At 40.8% G+C, this 17,466-nt stretch overlaps 2 protein-coding genes across 3 annotated transcripts in view; both read left to right on the top strand.

Annotated features, from left to right (window-relative positions):
• The window catches only part of myo1eb (myosin IEb), a 54,960-nt gene extending 50,634 nt beyond the window's left edge, over positions 1–4,326 (top strand). For both annotated transcript variants that reach the window (XM_084053783.1, XM_084053782.1), the window contains exons 26-27: positions 131–306; positions 2,105–4,326. In XM_084053783.1, the coding sequence (XP_083909909.1) occupies positions 131–306; positions 2,105–2,181 (253 nt within the window). In that variant the 3' untranslated portion in view covers positions 2,182–4,326. The remainder of the gene's footprint in view (positions 1–130; positions 307–2,104) is intronic.
• Positions 4,327–8,126: 3,800 nt separating this feature from the next.
• prune (prune exopolyphosphatase) overlaps positions 8,127–17,466 on the top strand; it is a 31,635-nt gene continuing 22,295 nt past the window's right edge. Inside the window, exons 1-3 of the mRNA XM_084053784.1 lie at positions 8,127–8,338; positions 12,236–12,340; positions 13,108–13,313. Coding sequence (XP_083909910.1) covers positions 8,300–8,338; positions 12,236–12,340; positions 13,108–13,313 — 350 coding nt within the window. The 5' untranslated portion in view covers positions 8,127–8,299. The remainder of the gene's footprint in view (positions 8,339–12,235; positions 12,341–13,107; positions 13,314–17,466) is intronic.

Below are 17,466 nucleotides of genomic sequence, written 5' to 3'. Positions count from 1 at the left end.
TCTCCATCGTAGACTTTCTAAAAGAACCAGTTCTTCTAATAGTGTGTTTGTGCCTTTGTGTGTAGTCTCCATCGTAGACTTTCTAAAAGAACCAGTTCTTCTAATAGTGTGTTTGTGCCTTTGTGTGTAGTCTTCATCGTAGACTTTCTAAGGAGGTGAAGCCGCTTCCAGGAGCCGGTCGACCCAAACCGGCCCCGCGGCCCAAACCCCGGGGGCCACAGTGCAGAGCGCTGTACCCGTACGACGCACAGGACACCGACGAACTCAGCTTCAACGCAGACGATGTCATCGACATCCTCACCGAAGGTACGCCATGTCAATACTACTAACTGTACACCACTGGTTCTCAGAGTATTGGGAGACCCATTTCACTGAACAAACACTCTATTGCAATGATTACTATCAGAATACAGTGCTTGATTTTTTTGAACAAACAAACAATAAGGAAAATATTTAAAATGAATACAACTAGTTTGACTACATTTACTTAATGTTATTGTTTATAGATGTATGTCTTTAACACTTTAACTGCCAGAGTAATAGTGTAAAAAGTGTTACGCTGCTGCCAGCGAAAAAGAGTGATTTTATCAACCCTTGAAAAATCATGGAATATATTCTGTGAATGCTATCTGCACGGTGATCCCCTCATTACACACACAGGGGTCTCGTAGAATGGGGGAAAAATATATATCCGATAGCGGTAATCCGTTCCATAGTTGAAAATAGCATGTTTTGCCAAATATATATAGTGTAAAAAAAAAAGTACACAGGAGCCGAGATAGAGCATTTTTAAGCAATATGTTAACCAGGGAGTGAATGGAGCAGCACATTTTCGGATCGTGTTATCTCTGGTTCTGTGTGAAAAAAAATCCACCAAAAAATTGACTAATGAATTCGTCCATGGCAGTTAAAGGTAGCCTGGTAAACCCTCCCTCCGGAAATCTCATTTCCATTCTATTTCTGTAAGGAGTCTGGTCTGAAACGCCTTTCTGCAATAACCGCTGTGGGCTGGAGTTGGGCGGGAGTAATACCGTTGACTGACAACCCCTTCAACCAATGATCGTTTTTCCCCTTCAGCCAATGAGCAGTTCATATTGACGAGCTCCAGACTATGTGACGCAACGGGACTTTTGGGACGGCCATGCCGAAAATAGGTTGCCTTATTGGGATACATGCGTGTCACTCCCCGCCCCTGCCGGTTCTCTAAATTTATATTTTTAAATAGGCTCTGTCATGATTAATTGACCACATATATGAAGTTAAACAACTAAATTCTATCCAAACGATATCTTATAAGTAAATTCCGTGCCTCAAAAAAGAAGTTTGAAAGCGTTATAAAACTGAAAGTAAGAAGTGAAGGCACTCGCACAAACAACAATGGCTGCCGTTCGTCTTTTGTCGGCGGCTCTCAGGCTGCACTCGGGTTCATTCGGGCTCACTCGAACTCGCCACCTGATTGGCCAACTGTCGCTGTCAATCACAGAACAATGAGCGACGACGCTGATAGGCTCGTCGGCTCGGCGAGCAGAGCGATTATTGGAGAAAGGCGTTTCAGACCAGACTCCTTACAGAAATAGAATGGAAATGAGATTTCCGGAGGGAGGGTTTACCAGGCTAAGTTAAAGGACGACTTCACCACTTTTCAACATATCTTCATATAATAGGTCCTCACTAATGCTCATGATAAAATGGTACAATTTTTTTCTAATCAGTCTGTGTCTCAGAGGAGGGCTGTAGACAGTTCAGAAACCCGTCTACCAGTGACATCATCGATGGGGTCTCCAAGCTAATAGAAACTGCAGGCTTTGTATTCCTGGAAAGTTGCAATGCAATAATAGATCCCATTGTTCTCACCTTAATAAAAATCTGAATAAAAAATTTGTAATCTTTTTGAAAAAAAAAAAAACCTGCCTAACGATGATGTCACTGGTAGACGCGTTTCTGGACTGTCCACAGCCCTCCTATGAGACAGACCAAGTAGAAAAAAATGGTATCATTTTATCATGAGCATTAGTGAGGACCTATTATATGAAGGTATGTTGAAAAGTGGTGAAGTCGTCCTTTAATGAGTTAATGTGACATGGATGTAATTGTGTCTCCACAGATCCGTCAGGGTGGTGGTACGGTCGTCTCAGAGGGAGAGAAGGAATGTTCCCTGGAAACTACGTAGAGAAGATGTAAACTACTCCATGCACCTCCTCAGCTCCTCTTCTCTTCTCCTCTCTGCTACTCTCTATTCCTCTTCTCCTCCCCTCTCGTCCTCTCTTCTACTCTCTATTCCAGGGGTCTTCAACAGGGGGTCCGGGACCCCTAGGGGGCCCTCAGAGTTACTACAGGGGGGCCACCAAATGTTTGTGTGATAGGACGTTTTTTTTTTTTACATTAACCACTTGAACCCTAGAACCCTTCTGAGGGGAACATTAGCCAAAAATAGCAGATCTACAAGCTCACAAGGCCTCGCGCTGGGCAAAGAGGTTTGGTGTAGAGGGGAAAAAAGAGCAGACCAAGTACAAGTTTTCTAAGTATTGAGGGTTTAAGTGGTTAACTATCTGAAAACACATTAACATGAATCCAACACTGATGACAGTGTTTGACAAACAAGTCTATGAAGCTATCTGTGACATCTATGAAAAGGTTTAATCTGCAACATCATTTTATATAATATGTAGTGGGGGGTCCCTGCTAAGTCTCTCTCTCAGCTAAGGGGTCCTTGGCCTGAAAAGCATTGAAGACCCCTTCTCTATTCCTCTCCTACTCTGTCCCATCGGATCCTCAGATCTTGTTCAGATTTCTCTTCTCATCTCCTGCTGTTCAGTCCATTCTTCAGAACAATGTCATCCAAATCACATTCCTTTTCGTTTGAAACCACAGCGAATCTTCACTCAGAATCAGAACACATCAAACTTTATTGATCACTGAGGGGAGGACAGTTCAGTAACTTTACAGCTGCAATCCAGGACTTATTTAACTCTTTGACTGCCAGAGTATATTCATAATGTACTCACCCAGTGTCAAGCGTTTTTCGAGCGATTTTCGTGTTTTTTGTAGTTTTAAAGTTGTCATAAAAGCTTAGATCCATATTTATCGATTGGTTTTCTGTGTGTTTCCGGAGCAGGAGTCTCTGACTATTGCTCCGGATGCAAAACATTGCACCCGGAGCTAGTGTCCCCTTCGCTGTTAGTGTCCCCTTCGGCCGTTGGAAACACGCGTCTCCTCGGAAAAATGGACAAAAAAAAAAAGAACAGAGATACAGGCGAAAGAAAAAAAACTACAAACATGGAGTCGACGGGAACGGAATGACGCTAAATCCATTATTTCCGTATCCGTTACAGTTTTACTGCTCCCTTCGGATTCAAGATTAGACCGTGATCTTCTCTAAAATAACAATAATTGCAAACGCGCGTCTAACGCGTCGACGGCCAAGTGGACAAACTAGCAATTGACTCGATAACGCGTCGACGGCAGTCAAAGAGTTAATGAACAAAATCATTATAACCAATCTGTATGGCACAACACAACACAACTAGTACATGTGCTGTGGTTGGAGATGGTCTCTCTACTCAGGGTAGGACACCCACTGCTTGACAATGTCAGTAAAGTTATTTGAAGCAGGCGGCACACCGGATTGGACAGTAGATATGCCACCATCTTTATTGTAGTTCAGACATCGTTGCGATCACCTCTCTCTCCATGTGAAGAAACACAACACCTTCATGTCCATTCCTCAGAACAATCCCGTCCACTTGCCTTCAGCCACAGCCAATCCGCATCACTTTTCACAAGTGATCAGATCTATTCAAACTGTATTGATCACTCAGGGAGGACAGTTGAATAATGTTTAACTACTTAAGCCCTATTTAAAATATATCTGATCTACAAGCTCACTTCACGTTGCGATGTGATACTGGTCATTGTGAGCATGTAGATAGTTTTTTGTTTGTTTTTGGAGCAGTTTTGAATGTAAATGAAAGCAATGTGTTGCTAAAAGTATAAAGTCCAGAATATCAGAATAATGTCAGAATGGTACAACATAGTTTTAATAGAAAATTAAATGCTTTATATAAACACCAACATCTTATGCTTTAAGAGGCATATACATTTTTCTATTTTAAAATACCTCTTGTTCTAGTTGTTTTGTATGTAAAGAACACATTGAAAACTTGTTTAATGTTGAGCACAACCAAGTATAGGAATCTTTCAAAACACTGATAGATTTATTATCTTCTCTCTTCTCTTCTCTTTGGTGGACAGTGACGTTTCTACAATCTCTGTATTTGATCGCATTTAAAATATGATGAACACGAAATAAATGTTTCTATGAAATAATATTGGTTGTGCCGTTGTTTAGGGTGAGGAAAATCCCAATAGACTCCTTAACATCACTAGCCAACACACAAGAGGGGTTTGGGATGCACCAGGGACGTGCACAGATAGACTCTAGGTGGTGCTAGAGCTACTGCCCTTTGCCCTCTTGACCAGAAGTGCCCTTTTGAAAAAAAGAAAAAAAATGTTTTTTTTTTTCCCAGTTTACAGCAGGGGTCTTCAACAGGGGGTCCGGGACCCCTAGCGGGTCCTCAGAGTTACTACAGGGGGTCCGCCAAATCTTTATGTGATATGATCTCTTTTTACCATAACCACTCGAAACCTAGCATCCCTTTTCTGAGGAGAACTTTAGCCAAAAATAGCAGATCTACAAGCCCACAACGCCTCGCGCTGCGAGGCGTTGTGGGCTTGTAGATCGGCTATTTTTGGCAAAGAGGTATAGGTGTAGAGGGAAAAAAAGAGTAGACCAAGTAAACAAAAAAAAGTATAATTTACTTGAGCACCTGCCCCTCAAAATGTCTGTGCACGCCACTGGGATGCACTGAAACCAGCACACCCCAAAACAACAGGTTGAGAATTGATTGCATGAAACAATCACCTGTGCATCCAGTCTCAATGTTGGTAAACAAATAATTGGTCTATATTATCATTGTACAACGCAACTAATTTCATACATTTTTCAATATAGCCTTATCTGGATGTTTTTAAATTTAGTGATAAACAAGTCTTGAAACCGTTGTTTTTGTGTTGACACTTTTATATTATATTATAATTTCACATTGAGGTACCTTGGATCTGAACAAACTCAAAATGTTTAACCATATGGGATTTTTTTTTCTCTATGGGGGGAGAACTGCATTACCCAGAATCCCACACTGACACCTGCTGGTACATTGTGGCATATGGTCATTTCCTTTGCCTGGTTTGTGTATTATAGTTTTGGCCTGCCATGAAGTGTGTCTCGCGCATACGTTCTAAAATTAGATGGCCTTGAAACGAGCCAGTGTGTAAATCACATTACACTATCAGAGGAGTCACAAGAGGAGACCGCATTATTCTATTAAAGCAGATCTCCAAGTCAATTAGCCTTTGCACAAGAGAGGAATGTTGTACCAGGACACATCAGGGAAGGGAAGTAACCACTTACAGGCAGTGGTGTAAAGTAACTAAGTACATTTACTTAAGTACTGTGCTTTTGAGGTATTTGTACTTCTACTTGAGTATTTCCAATTTCCAACACTTTTACTTCTACTCCAGTGGTTCTCAAACTTTTTCATGTCAAGGACCCCCAAATTGACACTTATTAGCCCGCGGACCCCCATTTCAAAAGACATGCCAGGGACCCCCATAAGAGAAGATTTTTTACGGCTCTAGCAGTGATTCTCAACCATTTTAATTTCAAGGACCCCCAGTTTGACATGCATTAGGCTACGGGACCCCCATTTAATGGCATTTCTATCACTTGGACCGCAATTTATATTGTAAAATCTATGTCAATGTAACTCTGAGAGTGTACAAATGGAACCAAATGGACCCTTACGGGTCCATTTGGTTCCATTTGTACACTCTCAGAGTTACAGACCCATAAGGGTCCATTTGGTGCCTAATCTATCATTTAACTGGGGACCCCCTGGAACTCCCTCAAGGACCCCTGGGGGTCCCCGGACCCCACTTTGAGAACCAATGTTCTACTCCACTACATCTCGGATCCAAATATTGTACTTTTATTCCACTACATTTATTTGAAATCTTTAGTTACTAGTTACTTTGTAGATATTGTTTATTATTACAAAACATACATTAACCACTTCAGCCCTATTTAAACTTAGGCTATTTGAAAATAGCAGATCTACAAGCTCTCGACGCGTCGCATTGTGAGCTTGTAGATCTGCTATTTTCAAATGATTTTATATTTGAAAACTTGTGAAATGGGACATTCTGCATAATGAGTACTTTCTACTTTGGTACTTTAAGTACATTTTGATGCCAATACTTTTGTACTTTTACTTGTAACAGAGTACTTCTACATTGCAGTATTGATACTTTTACTTAAGTAAAACATTTGAGTACTTTTTCCACCACTGCTTCCAGGTCCTCTTCATCTGTGTGTTGATAAACGGCCCTGTACGTGACCTACCCTACCCTAAGGTCACGTGACCTACCCTACCCCTACCCAAAAAAATGTAGCCTACCATACCGACCAGTCCAGATATGTCTTGGGATTTTGTGACGGTGACACATTGTGATTGCAATATACAACTACAAACATGTACAAATTATTTGTAATAGACTATATTACCCAATACAGGCAAATTATGTAATTATATTAAGAATATGTTAACCACTATTTTTTGGGCATGTCATTAGGCAAACATTTTAAATGTATATATTTTTTTTCAAATTTAAATCTGTTTTCACAGATTTAAAATTGCAATCTACAAGCTTACGACGTGATGCATTATTGTGACCAATTGTGAACATAATTTGCAATTTTTGCTATAAATATGGACGTGCCTTGAGAAGTTGACTTGCCTCTTGGGCACAACACATTTAAAACCATGTTGTCTGTCTCTGCTCTGCTCTCACTGTAATAACATCCTTAACATTATTATTATTAGTTTATTTTTTATTATTTTTTATTATTTGTTGATTCTTTTATGATTTTAAGTTGCCAGCTATGGATGAAAAGCCCCAGAAGCATATGTTTTACTGTAAGGCTTATTATAGGCTGCACTGTTGCTGACACTGAGTGGAAAAGTAGGGGTTTATACAATATTGTTTAATTCAATATTCCAGATTCTCTCAGCAGGAGCGGATCTACTCTGATGTGATTCCTAATCAACTTATATAGAACTATGTGGAGCTATTACATTATGTGGTAAATGTAATACAATCTTATGGAAAGTCAGGATCAGGCCCAATTAAATGCACTACTTTAAACCTGGTATTGTGCATGTCATTATAGCATAGCCTCGGAGACATTTTTTCACAACAAAAATCCCAAAATTGTGAAAACATCAGATCTACAAGCTCACAAGGTGCCTCTAATAAAACAGTGTTTGAGGTTCTTAACCCATTCAATCCTGGAAAGCATCTGTGTCATTTTAGATTTGAGCTATATACTGTAGCACATTGGTTCTGAAAGTGGGGTCCAGGGACCACCAGGGGTCCTTGGGGGTGTTCCAGGGGGTCCCCAGCAAAATATAGCAGCGCAATCATTTTAACTAGTATTTTACACTTTAGTTATTCAAAAATAGCAGCTCTACAAGCTCAGAGCATCGTGAACATTTCAGCAAATCTTTGCTTCTGGGGGTCCCTGTAACAAAAATATTTTGAGATGGGGGTCCACGGCCAAGTATATAATTTTGGGACCCCACTTTTCAAAGTGGTGTCCGGGGCCCCCAGGGGTCCTTGGGGGGTACCAGGGGGTCCCCAGCAAAAGATGTAAATTTAGCGCACAAACATTTTAACCACTTTACAGCGCTATTAGTGCATCACTTCATGCCGTGCTATGAGCTTGTATATCTGCTATTTTAGAAAAATCTTGATTCTTTGCTTCTGGGACTGGGGGTCCCTGGAACAAAATATTTTGAGATGGGGGAGTGCGGCCAAACACATTGGCACTGATTACAGAAGACATTACATACACCACTGATTTAGAAGACATTTTTTTAGAATCACCCTCGGCTCTTGAATAGCTTTTTTTAAGGCACAAATATTTACCCTATGCAATGACGACACGACTACATTACCCAGAGTTCCCTTCGCCTGGAGGTCAACACATGACTCTAGTAGCTGCACAGGATCCACGCCACGGCGGTGCAGATCCTTCTGGCTGTGTTGTCTTTATAATACCTCCCTCTAGTAGGTCTAGCAGATCTATAGTAGATCTAGCAGACATCGTAACATATATAGCATATAGTGTAGTTTGTTCATCCAGCCTGTGATCGCTTGTGTTTGATCTTAAAGGACACAAATGGAGAGTTTCCTTACAAGCTGCCAGGATTTACTGAAGGTAAAAATACAACCTTTATTGTATTATTATTATTATTATTATTATTTATGAATGTTTATTATTGTTGTTACTATGAGGCTGCATGGTGGAGGATGTGCTGTGTGTGTGAAGATCTGTTCTTTTCTCTATGTCCAGCTGAGCTGTGTGTTTACCAAGCCCCATGTCACAATACTGTGTGTGTGTGTGTGTGTGTGTGTGTGGGGGGGGGAGAGACTGTGACTGTGTGACTGACTGTGTGTGTGGGGGGCGGGGGGGGGGGGGGGGGGTGAGACTGTGTGTGTGTGTGTGTGTGTGTGTGTGTGTGTGTGTGTGTGTGTGTGTGTGTGTGTGTGTGTGTGTGTGTGCGAGAGAGTGTGAGTGTTGCGTAATATTGCCTGGCCATGCAGTGTTCAGAGCTGTGTGTGTGTGTGTGTGGACCTCAGCCCCTGGCCTGTCAGACTCAGTGTATGGCAGCTTTACATTGTTATTAGAATAAAGCTGATTTAACATCATAAACACATCATAATGTCTGTCTCACACTAGCATATGGATAATGGTGCTGCATGAACACATGGGGAAAGTATTCAGATAGATAGCAAGCAGTGGTAAAATAACTAAGTATATTTACTCAAGTACTGTACTTAAGTGAGCTTGTAGATCTGCTATTTTCAAATAGCCTAGGTTGAAAATAGGTTTAAAGTGGTTAATGTATGTTTAATTATATCATAATTTATATCTGAAAAGTAACTAGTAACTAAAGTTTTCAAGTAATTGTAGTGGAGTAAAAGTACAATATTTGCCTCTGAGATGCAGTGGAGTAGAAGTAAAAGTATTGGAAATTGGAAATACTCAAGTAAAGTACAAACCTCAAAATTGTACTTAAGAACAGTACTTAAGTAAATGTACTTAGTTACTTTCCACCACTGGTTAACAGTACCAGTATCTAAAAGTACTCATGCAGAATAATGGTCCATTACACAATCATTATAATTGGATTGTAATTAATATGCGTTATTCTTCACTCACTCAAATGTTGCAGCTGGTCAAGTTGGGTCTGATTTGAATTAGCCTAATTATATGCTGCTGGGTAACTTATAATAGATAATTATGTATAACTGAATGTATGTTTTTAATAAATACTTTTCTTTTTTCAGTGACGGAAACTAAATACAAACTAAGCTATGATGACTAAAACTAAGACCAAATATATTGACAACTTCATCAACAAATAAAAACTAGACTAAAATGTTAGTGGAGAAGAGATCCAGTAGAACTAAAAGATAAGTCATTTTATGTTTTGTTGCGCTCGGGTGTTGCGCTCTGAACAACGCGTTCAACGCAGCGCGACGCGTTGTGAGCTTGTAGATCGGCTATTTTCAGCATGCAACCAAGTGTAAAATCAGCCATCACGACGGCAACAAGGCACCGCCAAAATACATTTTAGTCGACTCAATCAACTGTAGATTTAGTCGACTAAAATCTTATGATATTTAGTCGACTAGACAAAAACTAAAACATTTCAGATGACTAAAATATGACTACAACTAAATGGAATTTTATTCAAAAGACTGTGACTAAGACTAAATCGAAATGTGCTGTCAAAATCAACACTGTCGTCAACATACAGTACATGTTTTAATGGTTACACAGCCCTACATGTAATGCCTTCAGATATACAGACTGTTAGAACATTGTTTACTGTAGAGATGGATCCAGGGCGTCTAGACCTGGTCTTGGTTTACACAGAGACACACAGTCTCATCAATGTGTGTATTGTGTGTACTCACTGTGTGTATCGTGTGTACTCATCTGTGTGTATTGTGTGTACTCATCTGTGTGTATTGGGTGTACCCAAGCCATGGAAAACACTCACAGTATCAAATAACTCACCAGTATATGAGCCGCTGGGCCCAGCTTTTAGTGGGAATCAAATGCACCAGTGAGTCCATAATAGAACTGTGTGTGTGTGTGTGTGTGTGTGTGTGTGTGTGTGTGTGTGTGTGTGTGTGTGTGTGTGTGTGTGTGTGTGTGTGTGTGTGTGTGTGTGTGTGTGTGTGTGTGTGCAAAAAACAGGAGAAATACAACATTAAAGATTCTGTTTCAGTGTTAATTTACCCTACAAATTGAACCAAATGGACCCGTAAGTGTCCATTTCGTAATGCTTTTTACATTCCGAGTTACATTAACACTGAAGAATTGTATTATTTTTATTTTATTATTAACTTATTTACTACTTATTAAAGGATACCGCAACCTTATTTTTTTCTTTTTACATTGTGCTGACACAAATGTAATCCATTGTTGTCAAAACATGTAAAACAAAACACTAAACAGCACTTTCTAACGTCTGAAAAGACCACACTGCTGCATCAAAGTAAGATGCAAGGTGAAGGTGTGCTCAAACAGTCAATCAAACAGAGTTATGAGGAAATTAGGCCTCAATCAGAGCTCTCTGCATACTGATACGTATGATTTAGATCTATGCAGGCATTTCTTCATGCAAAAAATGTATATATTTTTTACATTATAGAGAGATGCTATAATGTAATATAGCATCTTTTGGGGTTCCACACACTGATCAGATGAATGAATCAATATTTCATACAAACAATTCCCGCCACAGTGTGTTTGAATAGCGGTAACCTGCGGTCAAAAAACATTGCCCTTCCAGGTCAAACCTCCTGCCCATGACAGTGAACTTGACGCCTATGTAGACAACAGCGCCACCCATGGTCACATAAAGCCATTTAACACGTTTCACCCATCTGGCTCTTACACTCACTGTCACTTTTTTTAATGAATAATTTAATGAATGAGTATGTTAATACAATGTAACTTTTGGGGTGCAACAATTGGGGTGGTTGTATCTTGTCTCTGCTCTTCTACTGAGACGTGTCAAAGGTCATCAAGGGGCACCCTTGTGGTATGCGCCTGGCCTAGCGGTTCAGGCGCATACCACATATAGGCTCTAAGGTCACGGGTTCAAGTGCCGTTCTCGACGACCTTTGCTCTCTCCCCATCTCTCTCTCCCTCTTTCCTGTCAATCTTCACCTCTACTATCAAGAAAAGCCCAAAACAAATCTTAAACAACAACAGAAAAGGTCATGTCTCACCTAGACACAGGATCTGACACAAGATTCAATTTATCCCCTGAGCAAGCAGGCAGGCTCTATTAGCTCAATGAGAAAAAAATCAGCACTTGAGCAGGAAACCGGGTTTAAATCCGGGGTAGAAGAGGAAAGTTACTTAGTGCTACTTTAAAGGGATATTTGAGTTTTTCTGTCATTTTATCGTCTATTCAGGCTTTTGGGAGCACCCCGGACAGTTTTAAGTTGCTTGATTCAGTATTTAGATATTTGATATTCATTTTATCAGACACGCCCCCTCCCTATACAAACCCATTATAACTTCAAACTCCATTTTAAACATTTTACACTAGATTAATCAAAAACACCCGTCCTTGCTTCTGATATTGTCCTTCCAATACGTGAGGATACTGTGTTTTTTTTAATTACTTTTTTCATTTATTTTTAATATTTTTTGGGGAAAATGATGAATATTTAATACAATAAAAAGAAATAATAATAATAATAAATGAAAAAACCCAGCCCCCTCACGTATTAGGAAGGCAGGATGACCCCGAAAATGTTTTGAAAGTGAAATATCCCTTTAAAGTCAAACAGACAAAAGAAAGAAAGAAAAAAATAGATGTGTGGATGAAAACAACCCTTTGTAATTATCAAATGTTTTATGTTGGTGAAGAGGGTCAAACACATTGTAACGGGGGGTACAGTACACTAGTAAAGAATATTTAAGAACCACTGCTCTACATAGATAGAAAGCTCTATTTTAGTGAGTTGATGCTTTTGGACACGGGCAGATGTTTGAGGCTTGTGCGTCCTGCTATGTGCTCCCCAGGGGAACGGAGACGACAGCCAGAGGTTCCATGTCGTCCTGGGGAATGAGGCGTGTGACCTGGACTCCATGGTGTCTGCTCTGGCCTACGCCTACTTCCTGTTTAAGGTAAGACTCTTAAGCCAATCACATCATAGCAAAGGCGACCATTGTCTTTGCAGTCATAATCTCGCAAATCCATGTTTGAATGACATGAAAAAAAAAAATCATTGCATCTTTAACTCGTTAAGACCGGGAAGAGAACGCATCTGTGTCATTTTAAGATGTCTGGCTATTCAAAAAATAGCAGATATACAAGCTCATAGCATGGCAGATTTGAGTTTTCAACTCAAATCTTTGCTTCTGGGGGATTCTACAAATGTCTTCTAAATCCTAACAGTTTTTTTTTTTTAAACGTATGTTACTATAATCAGTGGTTCTCAAAATCTTTTTTCATGTCAAGGACCCCCAAAATTATATGTATTTGGCCGCGAACCCCCATCTCAAAATATTTTGTTCCAGGGACCCCCAGAAGCAAAGATTTTAGTTAAAAATGTATATCTATATTCAAAGATTTGCACACATTTTCACGATTTTTTTTCAAAGAAAATAGCAGATCTACAAGCTCATAGCGTGGCACTCGGTGCCGCGCTATGAGCTTGTAGATCTGCTATTTTTGAATAGCCCAAATAAATCTAAAAATGACACACAGATGACTCACAAATCAGATTCCAGTACACGAGTGCATTATAAAACATCTACATTGTTGCCCTTCAACAGCTACGTGGTTGAAGGACGTTTTGAGAAATCATTTACTCTCTCTCTGTGTTTCCTCTCTCTCTCACTCTCTTTCTACAACTACACCTTTAACCCCTCCCCCTCCCCCTCCCCCCCAGACCCAGCCCAGCGATAAGCCCCTCCCCCTGCCCATGTTGAACCTGGGCCAATCAGAGCTGGTGCTGCGCAGTGACAGCGTGTTCCTGTTGAGACAGAGTGGTCTGGACCCGGACCTGCTGCCCTTCAGGGAGCAGCTGGACCTCAGGCGCCTCCACCGTCTGGGCCTGCTGCAGCTGACCCTGGTGGACCACAACGTCCTGCCCAGGTAACACACACACACACACACACACACACACACCGACTGACACACTTAACCGACTGAAAAACTGACCAGGTAACGCACTGACACACTTAACAGACTGAACAACTGACCAGGTAACGCACTGACACACTTAACCGACTGAAAAACTGACCAGGTAACGCACTGACACACTTAACAGACTGAAAAACTGACCAGGTAACGCACTGACACACTTAACCGACTGAAAAACTGACCAGGTAACGCACTGACACACTTAACAGACTGAAAAACTGACCAGGTAACACACTGACTGACACACTTAACAGACTGAAAAACTGACCAGGTAACGCACTGACTGACACACTTAACAGACTGAAAAACTGACCAGGTAACACACTGACTGACACACTTAACAGACTGAAAAACTGACCAGGTAACACACTGACACACTTAACAGACTGAACAACTGACCAGGTAACACACTGACACACATTAAGACCTGAGGCCCATTGTAAAAATGTCTCCTAAATCCTAACAGTTTTCTGAAAAACGTATTCTGCTATATCAGTGGCGCTCAAACTTTTTCATGTCAAGGACCCCCAAAATTATATGTGGACGCCCAGAAGCAAGGATTTGAGTTTAAAATGTTCGCTTAAAAAGGATTTGCACACATTTTCACGATTTTTCAAAAATAGTAGATCTACAAGCTCATATCGTAGCGGCACGAAGTCACGCACTATGAGCTTGTATATCTGCTAGCCAAAGTATAAAATAATGATTTAAAGTGGTTAAAATGATTGCGATGCTATATTATCTACTTTTGCTGGGGACCCCCTGGAACTTTAAGAATCAATGTGCTATATGCTATATGCACCATACACAGATCCCCCGTTCATAGTGAACAGATCAACCAGGTATGTTCGTATACATACCTAGGAATAGTAATAACAGTGCTGTATGCTAAGGTTGGCAAGGAATATCACTTCAAACACTGGCCATGTTTTGTATGGAGAATATAGGTTGCTACCTTCAGGAAGCTGATACGGTGTTCCAACACACAATAAGGTCAGACTGAAGAGGTCCTTTGTCCATCAGACGACATTGAGGCTTAATCAGGAGTTTATATTAGGCCAGGGGTAGGCTGAGTGGTGGACATTGCTCTTGTCTTTATGTTTTTATGAATGTCATTTTGTTTTTGTTTTTTGTGTCATGTCAAATGTGTGTACTGTATGTGTGATGCATACATGGCTGCTGGGTCACAAGACAAATTTCAGTGTGAGCTGACAATAAAGTATTATCGTATCGTATCATATCGCATCGTATATGCTAAAATCTAAAATGACACAGATGCTTTCCCGGATTGAGTAGGTTAACAGACTTAAAAACTGACCAGGTAACACACTGACACAGTAACAGACCGACAAACTGACCAAGTAACAGACTGAACATATTGACCCGATAATTAACCTGCACAATAACCTGCACAATATCAATGTATTTGTATAGCATGTTATGACAATTCAAAGTGCTTTGCACAAAACTTTAAGCATTAAGACATTAACAATTTACTATTCAGACATTTAGCAGACACTGTCCAGAGTCTTATCCTAATCAGAATGAATGGCATGAACCCTAGTCAGCAAACGACAGGGTAAATAGTCACATTTTAGGGCATAACGAGAACAGTGTAGCGCTTCAAAGAAACTAGGATACCAGGTAGGGTTTGGATCCGGAACGGCATGGTTCTTTTGAGGAACCGGTACTTCCAACATTAACACAATGGCTGCCAATGACGTATATATACGTCTTTTAATTATCAGCTGTTGTCCGCCAAAGACGTATATATACGTCATGGAAAAAAAGGAAACATTTTTTTTTTTTTTTTTGAATTTTTTTATAATTTCAACCCTTGTCGAATTACGAACAGATTAGGAGCTAAAAATGTTCGAAGATTTGCTGCTCCATTCACTTCAATGTTAAAATTCAAACGGACAAACAATTCACTTTGTTTTTTGGTTTAAAACTACTGGTTTTGAGCTATATTGAAACATCAAACAACACATGTCAACGAGGTCAAAATGACCTCGTTGACATTTGTGAAACCACACCTGAATCTCATCTGTGATTAGAAACCATCTGGGGATCAATCATACTGGAGGAAAAAAATCTGTGGCTACGCGAACAGGTACCAAAATCATGGCAAAACCCTGGCAGACAACAGCTAAAAATCTGAAAAAACTCTGGCAGGGAGCCGGAACCCGTTGCTGCATTAACGGTTCCCGCTAACCATCCCCAGATTTGTGTCGCTGTGTTGTAAAAGTCTGCAGTGTTCCTTCATGTGTGCCTGTTAGCTGTGGCCATCTTGTATTTCACATCTTTCCTGTGGTTGGCACACAGGCGAGTACAGCAGCATTTGGTTGGGCTCAGGTTGGTTCAGGTCATCTCCAGTACATTGTGGAGCGTAGCTACATCTCATGATGTGTTCCATGGTTTGGGGTTTACCATATTTGGTTTGGCCAGGACGGAGTGGGGTCAGCAACCTTAAATGTGAAAATGTCAAGAAAAATAATCTGTCTGGATCCACAAACATATTTGAGCCTTATAATGAAGGCAACACAGGCTATTAACCCATTAAGTCCGGGAACGCAATGCATCTCTGGCAATTTTTTCTTTTTTTTTTGACAATTAAAAAATAGCAGATCTACAAGCTCATAGCGCGGCACCGTGCAGAGTGCAGCGCCGTGAGCTTGTAGATCTGCTATTTTTGAAAAAAAAAAAAACGTGAAAATGTGTCCAGCTCTTTGAATATAGGATATGCATATTTTTTTTAAAGCGAACATTTTTAATGGGGGTCCCTGGAACAAAATATTTTGTTCCAGTATTTGGTCCGCGGCCAAATACATATAATTTTGGGGGTCCTTGACATGACAAAAGTTTTGTTCCAGGGACCCTCCAGAAGCAAAGATTTCAGTTAAAAATGTTGTTTAAAAAAATATATATATTCAATGATTTGCACAAATTTTCATGATTTTTCAAAAATAGCAGATCTACAAGCGCTATGAGCTTGTAGATCTGCTATTTTTGAAAAATCATGAAAATTTGTGCACATTTTTTTGAATAGCCCAAAGTGTAAAATAATGGTTATAGCTAAAAAAAAATCTAAAACGACACGGATGCGTTCCCCGATCTTAAAGGACAAATACAAATCTAACTATATAAATGGCGACCGACTTCCGCACCCTCGGTGCGGACACCCCACAGCTCTGTTATCGAATAAACAACGCACCGCCAGACCACATGTCGCCAACTGAGTCGCCACGGCGGCCGCGCTGAATTTACGCGTCGCGTAGGGGACATCTCACTGCTCACTACACCTTTTCCACCGCGCAACATAATTAATTCTACTCACCAAATGTCGGACAAAACGGAAGGGGAGGCAGCTTCGTACCGTTTACCGTGCGCACGACCTAATCACCACAACAGCAGGCAGCCGATGCGGGGGTTTTTTCCTTTTTTTCCCAAAACATTTTTTGGTCACCATTTTCTCCAGGAACCATTTCTGGTGTAACGCCACCGCCAGCATGCGCTGGGGTGATGTCATCATTATGCAACCCGGAAGTACAAATACCAAGGACACGTCACTGATGTCAGTCGGGTTGCCAAGTTCAGGTTGGCATGCCAGGTTCTCTAAAAACAAGCGCCAGAAACAAGCAACCACCTTCATGAAAAAAAAAAAAACACCGAAGGGGTCCGCCATGTTCCAGGGGGGTCCCCGCGCGTCCCAACACTCCACAGGGGGTCCGTCGACCAGCAGGGGGTCCGCGGGGGTCCCCCTCAAACATCAAAAATATATTTTTTTCAATTTTTTTTTTTTTTTTTTTTAAACTTTTCTCCAGCAATTTCAGTACCCCAATATACACGCGGCCACGCTGGGCCCCGTGCGCGGCTGGGGTTGAGGGGGGCGTAGCCCCCCGAAACTCTAGTAATACATAAATATGATTATGTTCTCGCAGCAGATCTCATGATGTGTTCCATGGTCTGGGGTTCACCACAAACAACCGCATCAGAAGTTGTTATTTTCATTTTCACTTTGCAGCATCCTGTACCAGCCCCACAGGGTTCAGTGTTTTCACCAGTAAGCAAGACATGCGTCTCTCTGTCTGTCGTGTTATCTGGC

The sequence above is a fragment of the Gymnoscopelus microlampas genome (assembly GCF_963454915.1).
Source record: "Gymnoscopelus microlampas genome assembly, chromosome: 3".
Taxonomy (NCBI): Eukaryota; Metazoa; Chordata; class Actinopteri; order Myctophiformes; family Myctophidae; genus Gymnoscopelus; species Gymnoscopelus microlampas.
The sequence above is the reverse complement of the archived record's forward strand: the minus strand, read 5'-3'. Positions and strand labels throughout refer to the sequence as shown.